This window comes from Biomphalaria glabrata, chromosome 14 (assembly GCF_947242115.1).
Source record: "Biomphalaria glabrata chromosome 14, xgBioGlab47.1, whole genome shotgun sequence".
Classification (NCBI taxonomy): domain Eukaryota; kingdom Metazoa; phylum Mollusca; class Gastropoda; family Planorbidae; genus Biomphalaria; species Biomphalaria glabrata.
In genome coordinates, this window is record NC_074724.1 from 16419425 (window position 1) to 16438158 (window position 18734).

The following is an 18734-nucleotide window of genomic DNA, read 5'->3' on the forward strand; positions in this document are numbered from 1 at the left end:
AATCTAGTAATATATCCAGATATTATTTTTAAATACACTTATTATAATTACAGTTTGCCATAAGAAAAGTTATAAGTCATTTTGATAGATGTCTAAACTTACAAATATATGCATCCCGACTATGCCTACATTAGATTCTACACAATATATTTCACGAACAAAATGTTACACAAAACAAAAATTCAAAATAGCGAGGTGACATATAAAGCTTGAACTTCAGTAAATGTATAGTTATGCTGATATGTGTACAAAGTCTAAAATGTTTTAAAACAATTGATACCAGCTAAATAAAAAAAAATTACAAAATAATTTTAAAATTGATTACAAAAAATATTCTTCAATGATTTTACCAAGAACAAAAACGTAATTATGCAAGTGTTTGTAAAAGTAATATAAATGTGTAAAAATAGTAGAGAAAAGAAAACAAGATTGGTAGAGCAAAACAATCATGTGAGATTCTATTTTCTATTTTTTCCCGCCGTATAGCTCCAGAACAGACTAGTTTCAGGGTTGGAATGTCCGCTATAGACCAAGTCAACATTTTTGTGCAAAGCGTAGCAGTTTGATTCCAAAGGACCGAAAACATATACGCAGTCTTTATTGACTTAAACAAGGCATATGATAAAGTATGGCATTCTGGTTTGCTTCATGAGAAAGAGCCGTGGGGTTGAGGGGACTAATATATTACTGGATTAGATACAAGAGCGTACAATAAGAACAAGGGTGTACGGAAAAGTCTAAGGGGAAATGATCTTTGAGCAATGCCTCCGAGAAATGCTCCGTCCTGTCATGCGTCCATTTTACATACTTCATCAATAACTTATCGGCTCTGCTAAAATGCCGAAAGCTGCTATATGCTGATGATATTGTCATTTGTAAACCTGGAAGAAGCGCAACCTCTATACAAAAAGTGTTGAAAGTAGATACGCTCGGCTCATACACCCAAAAAATGGAGGCTAGAAATAAATACCTTCAAGACTATTTATTCTATGTTCACGCTAGGGACTGGCATTCTCGGGCAACCTTTTTGGCTATCTCTTAACGGAATGGCTCTGAACATGGAAACGTTACTCTTGTACAATTGCGTAACTTTAGATCACAAAATAAAAATGTGTGAGTACATCCAGGAAGTTGCAAGAAAGGCCTCGGGGAAAATTTGCATTGTGCGGAAAGAGGCATCCACAAAGCGAGGAGCCCGAGCAGACATGCTTCGATCAATGTATTTAGGAACAATCCGATCACAGATAGACTACAGCCTACCTATAAAAATGTATGGCTCTAGAACAGTTATTGAACAACTTGATTTAATATAGTTTTAAGCACAAAGATTTATCTGTGGAACATTCAGGTCAAGCCCAGTAAATACTTCTAAAATAATGGCTAATGTAGGCCCACTAACTGTAGAAAGGAAAGGTCAGCACTGACCTGCTTTGAGCGGTAAAAAAAGGCTAGAAAACTAGTGGATGGTTTGAAATGCAGAAGACCTATCCAGATGCAGTCTTTTCTGTGGTTATAATTTAAAAAAAAACAGAAATGGAAAAGTGGTTTGAGTGCTGGAACAAGTACCAAAAAAGCCGTGGAGTTTGAGAGCGCATGAGGCACTTCCCCATTGTGGAGGCTGTCCTGGCCTTTGAAAGCTATTATGTCACAGTGCAGGACAGGCCAATGTACTGTTTGCTCATATTTCTCACGGCTATGACTAAATTTTGAATTACGGTGCCCCCGCTGGAAGTAGAGAAAACCTTGCCTCAGTTTATGTTTGACTGCCACAGACTTGCGAATCTCCCCCTCGACAGGTCTAGGAAACCAAAAAATTATCGACCTGTAGGGTGACGTGTATGCACTACGCAAGACAGCATGTTTCTTTCCAGGGCTTTTGCTAGAGAGGATTAAAGCCTGCCAAGGCCTCACTCAAAAAAAATTTATGATGATGATGATGATTTTAAAATTCATCAAAATAAGTTTTACAAGTATAATCTTTACCTAATTGTTTCCAAAAATTGAAAAAGATGTTAATTTTGTAGATAATTTTAAAATTAAATTCTGCAACCTTATGTTTTTTCAAAAATGTGATATTACAAAAACATCAGTTGTATGTTGAGCTGCATTTATTGGTTGGTCTTGCAGTGTAAAGTTGTTGATCACGTGATTATGTTCTAGTGCCAAGGCAAGATCCAAAATCGCGCCAGTCTTGTTTTGGAACGTGTAAGTGATAACATCAGTCTTGTTTTGGAACGTGTTAGTGATAACATCAGTCTTGTATTGGAACGTGAGATAAAGAACATGTACCTTTTGTATTAGAACTCAGTTATATTATTGCGTAGATCATTTATTTTATTCAAGTACATTTAACCATTGTAGTTATTTGTAAATAGCTTTTTCAAGTTCTGAATTAAAGTAATTATTTTAGACGAAGAGAAGTTTCTTTATTGAATATAATAAAATACTGAGATCGACTTAGCGATTGACAACTTCTAGATGATCCTCTTATCAACATTCTGAATGATCGTATTATCAACTAGATCTAGCTACTTATCTAGAGAAGATTTCAAAATCCTCGGCAATTACGATCATTGATAGTGCAATAGAGATCAAGTATAATCGTAACATCTAGCACCCATTGATGATTTTGACAGTGGCACTATTAGTGATTGTGACACATTACAATTATTAGAAAAGAATTTAAAGTAAATAATCTTTTTTTTCTAATTATCTTTAATAACCATTTTGATTTTATTTTATTTTAACACTTACATTAAATTCGTGTTATTTGCTTCATTTATATTTAATTAATACTTCAATTGGTAACATGAAAGCGTTTTAAAACAAACTAACATAGAATAAATTTGAGAAAATTTAAGAAAAGATTTGTTGAAAAAAACAACACTTCTAAAGATTTAAGCATTACTTACAGTGACTGTGCAAGTCAAAGTTATATTTTCTTCTACACTATTAGTTGATAAGTTGCTTTTATTCCCATTGTGTAGATTAATCTTGATTTTATGAGAAGAAATTTGAGCTAAAAAGATATATTTTGAAAAAGTAATTTGTTTTAAAAAAGTGTTCGAAGTTGAAATGAATTAGAAATTACACAACTTTTTTAAAAAAGTTAAATGTATTTTCTTGTAGAATCAAAGTCTTTATACAAAAAATGGCGTTTTCAGGCTAAGTAGAAAATTCCTTCACGGTTTCCAACATTGACCATGAATTTTATTACTTCGTAATTATTCTATCGAATGAATAGTTCTAGGTCAAACAATGTAGAAAAAGGTCTTATTAAGAATAATATTTACTATTTAAATTATAAAATATACATATAAACAAAATTAAAATGAGCAACGGGTAACCATACAAAAATAAAAGTGCATATGTCTTGATACTTAATCCAATTCAGTTTATGGAAGAAATGAATCTATTCTTAAAATACTAATTCACATTAGTACAATAATTTTAATTTCTTTTCTTTTGATGTAATGATAAAATAAAATTTGAAACATTTCTGTGTACTTAGCGGTCTTTATGTAACAGTTTGAAATAGTGCATATTTTATAATACTATAAGATTTAATCAAGCTAAATACTATTTCAATTAAAATTGTGTTGGTTTCTTTACCACATAAATTAATTTTAAAAAAAATAAGATAATGTTTAATCTGGTTGCCTTAAAATTGTGTTGATAGCTGCCTAGTCGTGGGTTTTGCACGCTGGACTGGGTAAGAAATTGAACAGTCACAGTTTTTAGTCTCATGTTCAAACCCTTTCCGTTCGCAATGAAACTTATCTTAAAATAGAAATTCACATTATTATGATTATTTTGTTTTATTTTCTTCTGATGCAATGATAAAATAAAAGTTGCAGAAACATTTCTGTGTACTTAGCAATCTTTATGTAACAGTTCGAAGTAGTACATATTTTATAATACTCTAAGATTTAATCAACCTAAATACTAACATTGTGTTGGTTTCTTTACCACATAAATTATTTTTAAAAAATTAAGATAATGTTTAAGTTGGTTGCCTTAAAATGTATCTAGAAAGTGTGTGGATAGCTGCCTAGTCGTGCGGATTGCACGCTGGACTGGGGAAGAAATGACCAGTTACTGTTTTTAGTCTCAGATTCAGGAGGCCTCGGGAAATCTGTTTCGTTTTAAGTTATTAAATGGTTTAAATTAATAATATATACACTATGAATTAGCGCGACTCCTATGAAAATGCGGAGCTCACTGTGGTCGCATAGGTTGCAGTGGTCTAAGGCTGGCTTTGCCAAATAGCGTCGTATGCTACGCCGCCGGTCGATTAGTCTTACTTTATCTCTTCTGACAATAACTATGATGAACTGTGCAGTGGTTTCCAAATCAGGGAGCTATTCATACAGTTTTCTTTCTATTGGGTTGTTTTAGGGCCAGTGACTTGTTTGGGCCTCTTGGTAAAGAATGCAATTTTGAAGGACATGGACAGTTTTTTCTGTTGACGCTCCACATGGGCAGATTTCACTGGTTCCAATTTTGAGCTTCCTGTATATATATTGTCTTATTCTGTTTTGTCTGGTCTTGAGTCAAGAGAATAGACATTTATCTTGTCGGGATATGCACACACATGCGCTTCATATCCCCCCTACACATACACACCGCTGTGTCCCTTACACTTCAGGAGAAGACAACACCGATTGGGCCATTGTAATCTTAACTAAAGTTTTCAGCTAACGCTGACACCTCCCAATACTGATACGTGAACTGACTAGAGCAGTCTACAGCTCCTAGACAGATGGATAAGTATCTGGGAGTACAACAGCAGGAATATAACGGCCGACTTCATATGGCTGATCGCATGGATATTGGATGAATGCCTGTGTATTAGCTGTGGTAAAAAGACCATTAAAGCTAAAACGTATAAACTATATGTACATTAAAATTTGAACTACCAGAAGTCAATAAATAGGTTTAATTATATCATTTTTCTTACATCCTTAATCTTTATTCCTAAATTTATTATTTTAGAACCATTGTTTTTTTTCAGTTTTACTACAATAAATGTTTCATCTTTCAAATTAAAGCATTCATTTCCTTTTTTTTATGTTGTCAGTGTGTTCTGTTTCCAACTTTTAGTGTGAGCTGGTTTATTGTGTCATTTGATACCGCTAAACCGTAGGAAAAACTAAATCATTTTCATAAATGTTTGATTTTAATTACACACACACACACACACACACAACCAGCTGCGCATGAAAATAAAGGCTTTTTCCTGCTGAGCAAGACAGACTTTACCTTTAACTGATATGTTTGCAGGACTATTAAAAATGGTTTCACCAGTTGGTAAATCAGCTCTGCATGAGTATTCACCAGCATCACTACACTGAAAGTTGACTGCTGTCACAATGATTTGAATTTTGTTTCTGTTTGTAAGACTATCACCTCCACTATATTGAAATAGCCACTGCTTTGGGGGGTTGTTTAGTGTAGTAAAAGTCGACTAAAAAAAAGAATAACATATTTAATTTTTTTTTTTCAAATTAAAAAAGTTTTATAATTTGTTTTCTCAATAAAAATTAATATTACAATATGTATTAAGTAAATCTAGAATCCAATATAAAAAAGATATAAAATAAACTCAGAGGTGGCCGCATAGTAATTCATATATGTATCAGGAATATTCAAGCCACGGTCTTGTCTTAAAGTAAAAAAAAAATGAGTAGTAAAGAACTAAAATTAAAAAAAAATCATTTGGCGTTCTTTACACTTAAAATCAAATAGGACAACACGTCATCAATGATAAGACTCTCATAAATCTTCTGGAATAATGATTAGAAATAGAGATCCATTAAGAGTAGAATTGTTTTAATTGATCATCAGTTTAAAAAACCTACCAGACATTAGCGTAACTCTTGACGGTGTCTTCTTTTAAGAGTAACTCAGGGTGTCACTTTCTTTAAATATGTTCTAATAAACAGTATTGTTAGTTAGTTATTGTCGTTGAACCCATACACTGAGATGATTATCCACTTTTAGTGACTGTACTCAATTGTAAAATGAGTATCATCTATATTTCAATATCCCACTGTTTATGACATTTATTCAATTGATATTGCAGATTTTACAATGTAGTTTCAAAAAAAAAAAGACTTAACATTGCCTTAACAAGTTTTCTTTGTTATACTTTAAGACATAAATTATATAACGTCGTGCTGTGTCATTTGAACTAAACTACCATCTAGATATGTCTAGGCATATTTGGGCATATATCTAATGATTTTAATATTATATTTTCTATATGTACACGTTTACCACGATATAATTTTTCTAGCTTGGATGTCACACATTTAAAATCAGCACTAGTGTTCATTTAGAAAAAGGTGTTCTTATTTATAATCATCTGAGCTTATCAATCCATATATTACTGCTAGATCTATTTTTTTTTACTAACACTCAATCTAGAACTCTAAATTTATATCTTTTTTTATAGATTTAAAATCTAGATCTACACTATAATCAATTATGAAGCGTACTTGAACAGTATAATAAACACTTTTACCGCTAGGCACTAAATATCACTAGATCCGATAATCCTATCATATTTGTGTAGTAATTTTAAGATCAAAAGAGTAAAATAAAATATTCAAATCTAGACTAGATAAAAATTTCTTAACTTAATAAATAAATCTGTAAGAAGATAAGCTATTACGTTATATATTTTATTGAAGATATTTATACGTTTAAATCTAAATCTAGATCTTTATATGGCGTATATTTAGTCTAATTTAGATTTTTGTCAAGTGTATAATCAGGATATTTCATAACTGCACGATAAAAAAGTATTTCCTTTTTTAAACTGAAAACTAAAGCGAAGTTAGTAGCACAATTATATTCACTCTTGCAATCCTAGTAATATGTAGACTACTTTAATATACTAAGCGATATTTTTGAGGTAAGGTGCGTTCTGAAAGGTCTGAAGGTCTCTGCTTTTTTAGAGTTGATCACTTAACGTAGCTTTCGGGGGAGATCTATCTTAAATCTTTATTCTAGAAGATTCTTATTATTGATGACGTATTCATCTATGCTTTAAAATAAGAAGTAATGCCCAATTCTTTCATGTATATTTTATGAAAATAAAATATTCAGTAAATCTTTAAAGTTTCTGTATCTTTCTCCATTTGTCTGTTTTCGATATATCTCTGATGGCTCAGTGTGTTTTAAATAAAAAAAAATCATCCCCTAGACACCAAGCAAGCCCCTCATACCCGCCATACTCACATTGACTATAGTCTACATATATTAAAGATAAATGAATAACAGCACCAGGGACCAAGTTGTTAGTGAACGGATGCTGTGGGGGTGGGGGAGGGGCTAGCTGGGGCTTGTGACCTTTGACCACTGGGGTGGTAATTTGCACAAGGGAAAAATGTCTCTGGATCAGAAGAATGTTTTTTTGGACATTCCGATGGTCTAGAGGTTAGTTTCGCTTGGTGCGTTATCGCTAGGCGGTGGTGTCGAATCACTGCATTCTCTCTTATAAACTTGGTTCTTGGTGCATTTAGTTATTTATGTATAATAAATGTATGTATCATTTGTTTTAGCACATAACTTCAACTCTATGTTTACTATAGTATAATTTGTAATATTTACTTTTATATCACATTATTTAATTACAAATTTTAAAAGACAAATGTGCAATAGCATCTACACAGAATGCCTACGACAGAGCAAAAGTCCTCCATTTTTTTCTTATATAATACTTGCTTAAATCACATGGAAAAGAGAAAGCAGCAAAAAGTGTTTAGGATAATGTTTTTCTTGATAGACTATTAGCGTATATGTCTATTGCAGTTATGACGTACCATACTTTTTTTTTGGAATAAGAAGTGCAGTTCAATACAGTTATATATGTAATTAAATAAAGGAGTATATATCTAAATGTATTTATTTACTTACATTATAATATGGATAAAAAGGAGTAAAAGGTGCGTAAATAGCCATCTGTGATTTTGTTAATGTCACGAAAGTTTGTCTAAATACTGACAATGCACCCAAGTAGTCAAAATTAGGTATCACTTTAAGGTCAGCAAACCTTGTCACATCACAAGTTATATTAAATGTGTCACCAATATCATGATGTGTTAAGGTTACCATTGGCTGTTGAGCTGAAATGGAAGAAAGATAAAATAACCAAAAAAATATAATATAATTATAATAAAAAAATAAACTATTATTGATTAGTTTGTGCTACTCTACATCACTCAAATATTATGTTTTATAAAGTTGTTATTGCCAATAGTGGAAATGAAAACCGGCACTCCACTACCTATAAAATGGCTTAAAATGCATGCATGTTAAATAACCTCTGACAATTGGTTGAACTCCTGGCTTTCACGTGTTACTCTGATATTGTGTGCGGGGGAAATGTTTTTACTGACAAAAGAAGTTGCAAAAGACGAGTTACATTTGCCTAAATCAGTAAGCTTAATTCTGTATGGACGTTCTCCCCCCCCCCTTTTTCCCCATATATACAGAGATTCTTGTCCATCGGGTCTTCCCGGCTACTTCGCATTCTTTAGAAAACGCCGCCTGCACTGGCTTGGTCATGTTTCTAGGTTAATGGACAATCACATGGCTAAAGAAAAACTGGTACGCCCCATGTTCGTTATCAAACGTAATCAAAAGGAACCTCAAATCAGTGATCAATGATACTAACCGATGAGAAGACATAACCCTAGAACGCACTACGTTAAGATAGTTTTATACTGTGCGTTCCATACCATTGTGATCTGGTCAGTTATCAGAAGGCTGACTTTTTAGCGAAGTCCGCGGCAGCAGCGTGCACCAAAGGCACATTGGTTCGACAGTTGGGACGCTTCCGATAAGTGCCGAGAGCAATACTGACAGTTGAGTAGACCAAACCAAAATGAAGCGTTATGGGATTTCCGCCCTGTGGAACAGTCCGAGCCCAGTTCCAAGTCGGACACTGTCCAAAAGGTGAGTACTTTAGACGGTGTAAGGAGAACTACGACACATGGAGCCGCCATTGCGTCGAGGACGATGAAACAGTAAACCACATTCTATATAAAGGTCGCGTTTTGCATTAGGGACGATTGGGACAAGGAAATGAGAATGAGAGAGAGAACTGGTCCATGTGCGGCATTAGGTCTGTCCTTGTACGGGGATAAGGTGACCAAGAAACTTACTGCCTGCTTTCTCTTCCGTGTTCTAATGGAGTAATTCTCAGTATGGTTCGCTACTAATGGAGCTTCTGATTCACTGGTGACCGAGATAGTGACCTATGGACAGCATAAAAAAACTTGGGCCTCAGCTCTGGAGGAAGAGACAACCAAAGCTAAAGTTAGCTTAACACTAGATATTTGTGGACGGGATTGTATCTCTAAATTAGAGTTTCCTACTGTCGATATTCACATGAAAAAATAATTTACGAGATGAACAAACAGAACAATAATCATTACGACTGAAGTAGGCCAACTTTATATAGATCTAGATCTATATAATAAATAATAATATAAAGCTATATAATATAGATCTATACTAATCAAGATCTAGATCTATCATCTAATACACTATATAAAAAGGTAATTTATAAGAAAGATATGATAAAAACTTAGAAAGTAATTATCTAGTATTAGGTCAAGTACGACCACTAGACCTGGTATAGAATCTAGACTAGATTGTCACAGTCTAGATCTATATCTTAATATCTATCTTTATCTCACCTACCTGCAGAATAAACAATCCAATATTTTAAGAATACGAGGATTGAAAACATTTTGAGTTATTTTCAAATTTGAAGTTATTAGGTATTTTATAACACTTTCTTTTCCAGACTAGCAAATCAAATGTACATCGATCTAGAGCCATAGATAAAATATATGTTTATGTCTATGCCTAGGGCTAGATCTAAAGAAAAAGTGGCATGGCGTCTAGTGCTCTTCCGACTGAAGATCTATTTAAAAACGAGTGTATTCATGGGCCTGTGATGCATTTGAGAGTAACTTTGTCAGTCATTATTGTAGAACTCCGCTAAAATAAAATAGCTCCACCTTATATCCTATATCATTGTAGGAATGTTAAATCTGGTGGCCTTCAGCATCAATACATTGCTGAGTACGAGTCAACATCGATTCTGTACATCGCACCAAAGTGTCCACTGAGATTTCTGCCCCCACCGCCTGAATCTCATTCCACAGTGTGTTCAGGTGACGTGGTTTACATTTGTACACCTCATCTTTAACTGTGCCCCATAAGAAGAAATCCAGCGGCGTGAGGTCTGGAGAGCGTTCAGGAAACTCGATTGGTCCCCTGCGTCCTATCCACTGGCCTGGCACATAGTGATCCAAGTATGCTCGTACGTCCCTATGATAGTGCGGCGGGGCGCCATCTTGTTGGAAATAAAACTCATCATTACCGTATAATGCACGAATGGCAATGAAAATGGAGCCAGCAAGCATTGTTAGGTACGTTTTTTCATTAACAATTCCTTCAAAGCGGAAAGGGCCAATAAGTCCCCTTGCAGAAAGACCACACCACACATTTAAGCCAGGCAAAGTCACAGCCTTTTCAACTGTAATGCAAGGATTATCTTTAGCCAAGTACACACAATTGTGCCTATGGACAGTTCCATTAAGTTTGAATTGGACTTCATCAGACCAAATTCTGCCACCCATAAATCACGTCTCACCCTCTCCTGAACCCGTTCACAAAATTCTAATTTTAGGATTTGGATCGTCCTCACTTAGCTGTAGCACCAGCCTTGAAATGTACACAAGAAACTTGCCTTTCCATCACTCTCACGTGCCGGTTGCCGTGACGATTTTTGAGGTGAACGCTGAAACAGTTCCAAGACCGCAGTTGTGGACTCATCAGTTGTAGCTTTACGAGGTCGCCCTGGTCGACCTTTATGCACATCACACACTGTTCCATGAATTTCGAATTTGTCTAGTAGACGTGTAATTGTAAACCTCGAAGGTGGTTCTGGTATCTGGGGCATCAATAAGGATATGTTTACGGTTAGACGAGTCACAAAGAAATGCGTGATGTAGGTGTGGCCTATCCTAAGTCTGGTAATGGTCGTGCTTCCACCTCTTGTCAGACCTTAGATGTGGGCTGCCACCTGACATCAGTTACAATCTGTCTGAGTTTGTTGTGGGTTTCACCCTCCCACCGATCTTGCCCCTTTTGATTGGTGACAGAGGCAATGCTCTGTCTCAGGTCCGTGCAGGGAATTAGGGTTCCTGACACCGCTTGATGTAGAACTCTCTTTGCTTCTCTGTCTGACGTTTCAATTTCCTTTATGTCCACATAAGAGGGGATCAAGATGAAGGTGACATCTATTTGTTCAGCTGTTATTTGTTCCAACAGCTTCGGGCTCATATGTACCAATTAAATGTTAGTCTTCATCCGCCTCAAAGCTTTCAATGCAGATTTGGAGTCGCAGCATATGATACATTTTCTCCTGTCTGATGCTTTGACGGCCATGAGTGCAAGCGATATTGCATGTAATTCGGCCGTAAAGATGGAGCAGCCATCGGGGAGTCTACGGGAGCAGGAGCAGGTAGACGCGACCTTTCCATCCATTCTGGAACTGTCAGTGTAAATGGTGTCACAATCTCCGTAGATCTCCTGCAGTTCCCTAAAGCGTATGCTTGTTTCTGTATTATTTTTTTATTAAGGTTTGATTGATTGTTTGATTTGAGGCACATCGGCACAATTTAGGCCATGTCGTGCCTGCAGTCCCTTAAGGACTACTCTCTCTCTAAACAACAGGGCCAGATTCTATACAGTCATATCATTAAAATCAAGGTCTATTCACAGTTAAAATAGTCAAGGTAGTAAAAATTTAAATATTTGGTAAAAATCTAATGTAAATAGTGCATGTTCACAAATTCATAAATCAGATCTTCGTAGATAGCCCCACTTCCCGGATAAAGCCCAGTACCTTCCCAGGGTCGACATTATCAAATAGTGTATTTAAATTAGTGACTCTAAAATATTTCGCTCTGACATCCTGGTATCTGGGGCAATCAACGAGGATATGTTCCACGGTGAGGCGAGAGTCACAGTACTCACAAAGTGGGGGCTCCTCTTTCTTCAGTACAAAAGAGTGCGTGATGTAGGTGTGGCCAATCCTAAGTCTGGACATGGTCGTGCTACCACGCCTTGTCAGACCCTTAGATGTGGGCCGCCACCTGACATCCGCCACAATCTGCCTGAGTTTACTGTGAGTCTCAGCCTCCCATTGGTTCTGCCACTCTCGATAGGTGGCAGAGGCAATACTTTGTCTCAGGTCCGAGTAGGGAATTTGGGTTCCTGACACCGCATGATTTAGGGCTCTCTTTGCTTCTCTGTCTGCGGCTTCGTTTCCCTCAATGCCAACATGGGAGGGGACCCAGATGAAGGTGACATCCCTACGGTCGGCTGTTATTTGGTCCAACAGCTTCAGGCTCTTATGTACCAATGGGATGTCAGTCTTCATCCGCCCTAAAGCTTGCAATGCAGATTTGGAGTCGGAGCAGATTATAAATTTCCTCCTTTTGATGTGTAGATGGTGCCACAATCTCCGTAGCTCTCCTGCAGTTCCCTAAAGTGGACTTGTAGTATGGTTGGGTCTGTATTTTCTTTTTTGAAATTGAGGAGGGATAAATTTAATTTGGGTTTATTCATTAGCCAAGGAGGGTTCTAAGGGGTTTCTATTTTAGAGATTTGGTCAATGGGTGGGGTTAAATTTTGGATGGGTTCTCTCATTCGAAGGCCCAACAGCTGTATGATGTTAGGCCTTCGATTGTATAATTCTACCTCTGTGGGGTTAAATATGGAGTCAAAAGCAGGGTTCGTGGGGTTGGATTTTATCTTGACTATATACTGCATTGCAAGCTTTTTCATTCTTATATCCATGGGGAGCTCTCCAGCCTCCACGTGGAGACTTGGGATAGGTGATGTACGGAACGCGCCGAGACAGAGACGCAGGGCAGCATTTTGTATTGGTTCCAGTATTTTTAGGTACGACTTCCTTGCTGCTCCATATATTATGGATCCGTAGTCTAGCTTGGATCGAATTAGATTCCGATAGAGCAGCAGCAAGGTATCTCTGTCAGCTCCCCAGTCCGTATGGCTGAGTACTCTTAGTATGTTTAATGACTTTTGGCATTTCTTCTTAAGTTCCATAATGTGGGGGAGAAAATTAAATTTGGAATCTAAGGTGAGGCCTAAAAATTTTGTAGTTTTCACGACAGGGATCTTCTTTTTGTGTATAAATATTTCAGGGTCTGGGTGTAGTCCCCTTAGATTACAAAAAATGCATACTAACTGTTTTTGAGTCTGAAAATTTGAAACCATTATAGTTTGCCCAACCCTGAATTTTGTTTAAACATAACTGTAATTTTCTTTCTAAGGTGTTCATGTTTTTCCCATAAGTGAGAATGACAAAGTCATCAACATACAAAGAGCACTCTATGCCAGGGGACAGCGCATTTATGATGCTATTTATTTTAATGTTGAAAAGGGTGACTGACAGAATGCTGCCCTGGGGTACACCCATTTCCTGGTCATGAGTGTCAGAAGCGGAGTTGCCCACTCGAACCTGAAATTTACGATCTTTCAGGAATTCCTCCACAAAACGGGGGAGGTGTCCCTTAAGCCCCATAAGCGCCAAATCACGTAGAATGCCATGTTTCCAGGTTGTGTCATAGGCCTTTTCTATATCGAAGAATACAGCTACTAGATGTTCTCTTCTGAGTAATGCATTTCTAATATAAGCTTCCAGCCTTACCAGGTGGTCAGTTGTTGTCCGCCCCTGCCGGAATCCGCACTGGTAGTTTGAGATCACTTTATTCCTTTCCAGGTACCTGAGATGAACTCCTATTGAAAAATCAGGGCAGGAAGGACTAGTCCTCCCGTAGTGCTCTGGCAAGAAACTTAGCCGTCCGGCGTAGTGCCTCATAGCTACCATACAAGTCGAGTGACTGCACAGGCAAGTCCCCCCTTAGCTCGCGGAGCTGGAGACACTCGTACAAGACATGCGACACTGTTTCGACGCTCTCTCCACAGTGACGGCATCGGGAGTCAAAGTTAGTGCGGAACCGGGCAAAGTATGCCCCAATAGGACAATGTTCCGTCCTGCACTGCGCAACTATTGACTGCTCTGACCTCCTCAGTCGCCACCATGGATCGTCGCGATCTGGGTGACGCATGCGCTGCCAGACACCACGTGCTCTGTCGGATTCCTCCCAGGACTTTAACCACTTCTCATGAATGAGTGCTCGGATTTGTGCCGTTGCTTGTAAGTACGTGCTTGGTGCTTCGAGGTGTGTGGCTGCCATTGCACCCTCCCTTGCGAGGGCGTCTGCCGTTTCATTGCCCCTCACGCCGCAATGTGAAGGCGCCCACTGCATATAAACGACAGCTCCAATAGCTCGGCGGATGTTATCTGCGGCGCCGATTGCCTCTTCTATTACGGGCGACCCTCCCCCGCCGCCACCCATAACTAGGAGACTGGAGCGAGAGTCAGTGACCAACACCACCGTAGTGGCGCTAGTCTCGCGTTGGAGCATTCGGGCCCTAATGGCCTCGAACGCCCTAGTTATCCCTGTAAATTCGGCATTCATGGAGCATGCAGCGTAGCCGCATGGACCAGAGAGCCTATCTGGTTCAGTCCGGTCGGGGTAGACAACAAGGGCCCCACACCCCGATCCATCGGGGTCCCCCACCACCGACCCATCGGTATAACAGAATATGGCATCCGATGGGTAGGATTTTATGGTTATGGATGCCAAATTTTGGAGAACGGCAGGTGCCAAGCGCCCCCCGGCGGCCCCCCCCGCCCTAACAGGGACAGGTTCACTTGCGGGGCCGGCAATCTCCCCCACGGAGGGCACGTACCGATTCCTCCAATAGGAATTCCACCATTGGAGAGTCCAGCTGTATTTGACAAACTGGCCGCTATATGTAGGAACGATCGCATCCCAATGCGGTCCCTCTCTCTCCACCGTCGCACCAAAACTGAGGTGGGCAGCCCAGAGTCGCCCCTCTCACAGCGCCCGCAGGCCGCAAGCACCGCCCCCTCCCTCCTAAGATATAAGGGTGCCACGTTTGTAAAGATTTCAGCAGCGTTTGTTGGGCTTGTCCTAAAGGTGCCACAAATGAACCGTAGAGCCTGTGCTTGTACCCGGTCGAGTGATTCGAGAGCAGTTTTACTAGCGTATACTTGAACTGTATAGCTGTATTCGATTTGTGATCTGACTGCCCTTAGATACAATGTGCGTAGCATGTCAGCTTTGGCACCCCACTTTGTGCTGGCCAGCTTTCTTAATAACGCTAACTTCTCCGAGGCTTTTCGTTCAACTTCCTGGACGTGCTGGAGCATTGACAGTTTTCTATCCAGGGTCACCCCTAGATATTTTGGCGTATTTTCACGCTGGAGTCGCAGCCCACCGAGTTGAAGCTCGAATGGAGCCTTAAGGATGTCGATTCCTAGGCTGAACAGGGACCAGGTCGTTTTGGCAACGTTTATCTGAATCTGCCATTTGTCGCAATACGAGGAGATGGTATGGAGGTCTGCTTGAAGTGCCGCCTGAATTTGGTCGGCTTTCTTCCCGGTTGACCAGAGGACAATATCGTCAGCATATAGCAGTTTTTTGGACCGTAGTGAGCTGGGCAAATCATTAAGAAAGGCTATGAAAAGTGTACAGGACAGGGCAGAGCCCTGAGGCAGGCCATTAAGTTGTTGTTTTGGCTTTCTAAGGGAGTGCTGGTATTTTGTACGTGTGCTCCTCCCTGACAGAAAGGATTGTATCCAATTGTATATCTTGCCCCGCACACCCATAGCTCTTAGCTTAAGATAGAGGTCTTGCTTCCACACACGATCGTAGGCCTGTTTTAGGTCTATGAACACCGCGTATGTGCTCTCGGACCTCTGGAACCCGTCGGCCACCTCCTGTGCGAATGTCGTGACCTGGTCGATCGGGCTCAAGCCTGCCCTGAAGCCGGCCTGTTCTGGCGCCAGGATACCGGCACTCTCAAAGCACCAAACTAGCCGCTCGTTAACCATTCGCTCAGCAACTTTGCCAAGGGTTGAGGTTAGTGAAATGGGTCTGTAGGACTCCACGTTAGTCGCGTCTTTTCCCTTCTTAAGGACAGGTACAATGACAGCACTCTTCCAGGCCCCGGGCAGTCTGGACTCTGCCCAGGTTCGATTCATAAACTCCAGGAGTTTATCTCTCGCAATGCCCCCAAGGTGTTTTACCATCTCGGGGGTAACCTTGTCTGGCCCCGGAGCTTTTCGATTTTTGCACTTAGCTATCGCTCTGTCCAGCTCAGCACGGCAGAAGGGCGCGTTGCACGTTGCTTGGCTTTCCGGCTCATCCGGCTCCCTCTCGAGCCTCTTACGTTCTTTGTTGAGGGCTTAGGACATGGCAGACTTCTTTTCGGGCTTGCTGATTTTAGCAAAATGTCGATTCAACAAGCCGGCCATTTTGGTTACCGTCGAGACCGGCCCTCCGGGTGACAATAGAGGGGCAGCCGTTCGCGCTGTGTCTTGGGCCTCTAGGTTTCGCAGAAGACGCCAGGCTTTCGAGGTATCCCGAAGATCCATCCCGGCGCAGGCAGCGTTCCAATGGTCCGACCGGACGCGTCGGGCCAGTTCACTCGTGGCTCTGCAGAGCCGATTGTACTCCCGCCGGATTTCAGGGGTACCCTTCCGTTCAGCAAGCCTCCGGGCTCGCTTACGTCTCAGGACCAGCTTATTCAATTCCTGAGACCACACGCGTTTCTGCCTTACGCCAGGATAAGTCCGCGGGACAAACCTCTTGGCCGCACCCAACATAGCTGCTGTTATTTCGCCGTATATGATGTCAACGTCCCTATCCTCCACTGCAATATTCATAAGGGCAGTGTTGACTGCTGCCTCGTAGGCTGGCCAGTTCGCCTTGGTGTAACTCCATCTACGCGGGGCTTTTGGGGTTACACCACTGGCCTCTGAGAGGGCAATTGTGACTAATATGGGTCTATGGTCACTTCCAATGTCATCTAGGACTTGAAACTGAGTATGTGATTCTAGATTAGCTGTAATTAGAGTAAGGTCTGGTCTAGATTGGCTGCCATTTCGGTTATGGTATAGAGTTGGGGGAGTATGTTTATTTTGCAGACAGAACAAATTAGAGTTATTTAGAAGTTCATGAATTTTATGTCCCGATGAGTCGGTTGAATCATAGCCCCACTGCAGGTACCAGACCAGCATACTGTTAATCATTCTTTCCATGGTTTTGCAGATGCAGCTTGTTAGTGCTATTGGTCGATAGTTAGCTGGGTCAGAGCCGTCTCTTCCCGGTTTAGGTATCGGTATAACTGTGGCTTTCCTCCAGCTGTTTGGGAAAGCGCCTGTTTGCCACACACAGTTATAGACCCCTAGCAGGACTGCCAAAGAGGGTTCGGGAAGGTGCTTGTGGAACTGGTAATGGATTTCGTCTTCTCCAGGCGCTGTGTCATGTGACTTGTCCAGCGATTCCCTCAGTTCCTCAAGCGAGAACGGTTTGTTGTAGTCTTCATTGTTCTCTGACCTGAAATCAATGGGGTGTCTTTCCTCCCTGGTTTTGACTTTTTGGAACTCTGGCGTGTAGTGTGCAGTGGATGATTTTTCTGCTATTGAGGATGCAAGGCAGTCAGCTATTTCTCTGGGGGACGTGACAGTTCGTCCTTGGTTTTTCAAATGCCCTATTGCATTTGATTATTTCCCTTTGATTCGCCTTACTGCCTTCCAAACCGCTCTAGCAGAAGTTTTGGCATCCAGACTGCCGACAAAACTTCTCCAGGAATTCCTTTTGGCTGACCGTATGGTTTGTCTAGCCTTTGCTCTAGCTATCCTGAATAGCTTTAGGTTTTCCTGGGAAGGATTCTTTATAAATGCAGCAAGTCGTTTTTTCCTATCGCCAATAGCACTTTTGCAAGCTGTATCAAACCATGGTTTGCTAGGCCGTTTTGGATTTGCAGAGGTTAGGGGTACAACTTTCCTGGTTATACTTAGTAGCTTGCTAGCAAAGGTATCAGCTGGGTTCTGTTCATCGAGGATATTTTCTGTGATATCCTCGGAGCATCTTTTTTGGAATTGTTCCCAATCGGCCTTATTCAGTTTCCACCGCTGAGGTCGTCCTAATGAAGGGAGATTGTTAGTAATGATGATTGGGAAGTGATCACTTCCCCGTAGATCATTGCTAACTGACCATTTAAAGTCATCCAGAAGTCTGGGGACGCATACGGTGAGGTCAATGCATGTGAGTGATCCAGTTCCTGGGTGCAAGTAGGTCGGTGATGCATTATTAAGTATGCATAAATCATGTTGGAGGAAGAAATCCTCCAGCATACGACCTCTTGTGTCGGTATTGTTGGATCCCCACATGGTGTTGTGGGCATTGAAATCCCCAAGGATTAAATAAGGCCGGAGGAGTTGTTTCTATAGGTCCTCCATGTCTGTTCGGTTTAATGGAGCGCCTGGTGGTAGATACAGGCTGCAGCAAGTGATAACCTTGTGAAGGTTTATCCTAGCTGCTACGGCCTGTAGTGTGGTCTGTAGTTCTACCCTCTCATGGGGGATGCTATCCTTCACAAGGATACAGACTCCACCTGATGCTCTCTCTGCATCCTCAACATTATTGCTGTAAGTACGGTAGCTTCGGAAGCTGATGCAATCTTTCAGAAATGTTTCCTGTAAGCAGACAGCTACAGGAGTCTCAGAGTCCATCAGTAGCTGC

At 40.2% G+C, this 18734-nt stretch overlaps 1 protein-coding gene across 1 annotated transcript in view; it reads right to left on the bottom strand.

Moving 5' to 3' along the window:
* LOC106062657 (neural cell adhesion molecule 1-like) overlaps nucleotides 1-18734 on the bottom strand; it is a 132988-nt gene that overhangs the window by 38026 nt on the left and 76228 nt on the right. The window contains exon 8 of the mRNA XM_056009819.1: nucleotides 2913-3019. Within this exon, the coding sequence (XP_055865794.1) occupies nucleotides 2913-3019 (107 nt within the window). The remainder of the gene's footprint in view (nucleotides 1-2912; nucleotides 3020-18734) is intronic.